The sequence below is a fragment of the Neopelma chrysocephalum genome, unplaced genomic scaffold (genome assembly GCF_003984885.1).
Source record: "Neopelma chrysocephalum unplaced genomic scaffold, ASM398488v2 Primary Assembly neopelma1_90135, whole genome shotgun sequence".
Classification (NCBI taxonomy): Eukaryota; Metazoa; Chordata; class Aves; order Passeriformes; family Pipridae; genus Neopelma; species Neopelma chrysocephalum.
In genome coordinates this window covers 1-606 of record NW_020918999.1, presented here as the reverse complement: position 1 = coordinate 606, position 606 = coordinate 1, and the positions used below count along the sequence as shown (strand labels likewise).

At 71.3% G+C, this 606-nt stretch overlaps 1 protein-coding gene across 3 annotated transcripts in view; it reads left to right on the top strand.

Annotated features, from left to right (window-relative positions):
- ETHE1 (ETHE1, persulfide dioxygenase) overlaps window positions 1–245 on the top strand; it is a 2,817-nt gene extending 2,572 nt beyond the window's left edge. For all 3 annotated transcript variants that reach the window (XR_003538008.1, XR_003538007.1, XM_027707148.1), the window contains exon 7: window positions 16–245. Coding sequence is in view for 1 of the 3 variants with exons in the window: in XM_027707148.1 (XP_027562949.1) it covers window positions 16–65 (50 nt within the window). In the remaining 2 variants the exon portion in view is untranslated. The remainder of the gene's footprint in view (window positions 1–15) is intronic.
- Window positions 246–606: the final 361 nt, after the last annotated feature.

Below are 606 nucleotides of genomic sequence, written 5' to 3'. Positions count from 1 at the left end.
TTCCCCCCCCCCCAGACGTGGCCGTTCCCGCCAATCTCCGCTGCGGGATCCAGGACGAGCCGTAGCCCCGCCCCCCCTCGGGCCTGGCCCCGCCCACCGGGACGAAGCCGCACTCCTTGGATGGAGCCACGCCCCTCGTGGCAGGACCACGCCCATCTCCAGATGTGACCACACCCCCTCGGAGCTGGCCCCACCCCCTTCAGCGGCCACGCCCCTTCCCCCCAAATAAAGGCGTTGATCCAGAACAAGGTCGTGTGGGGGGATCTGGGGGGGACCCCAAAGGGGGGATTTGGGATTTGGGGTCTGTGCAGCCCCAAAATGCGGATTTGGGAGGTCTGAGGCCAGAACGAGGCTGGTGGGGGCGGGGCAGGCGGGGGGAAGGGGGCGTGGCTTCCCCTCTGGGAAAAGGGGGCGTGTCCGGTTCCCACGGGAAGGGCCCCTCCCAAAAATTTCAGGTGCGGCCGAACCGGCCCGTCCAGGTGCGGCCCCTCCCCGTGTGACGTCACGGGCGAGGCCACGCCCACCCCGCCCCTCCCCCACCCGCAGTCGCGCGATCGCGGCCGGGGGGGAGGTGGGGGAGGGGGAGCTCCGACCTCTGACCCCCCC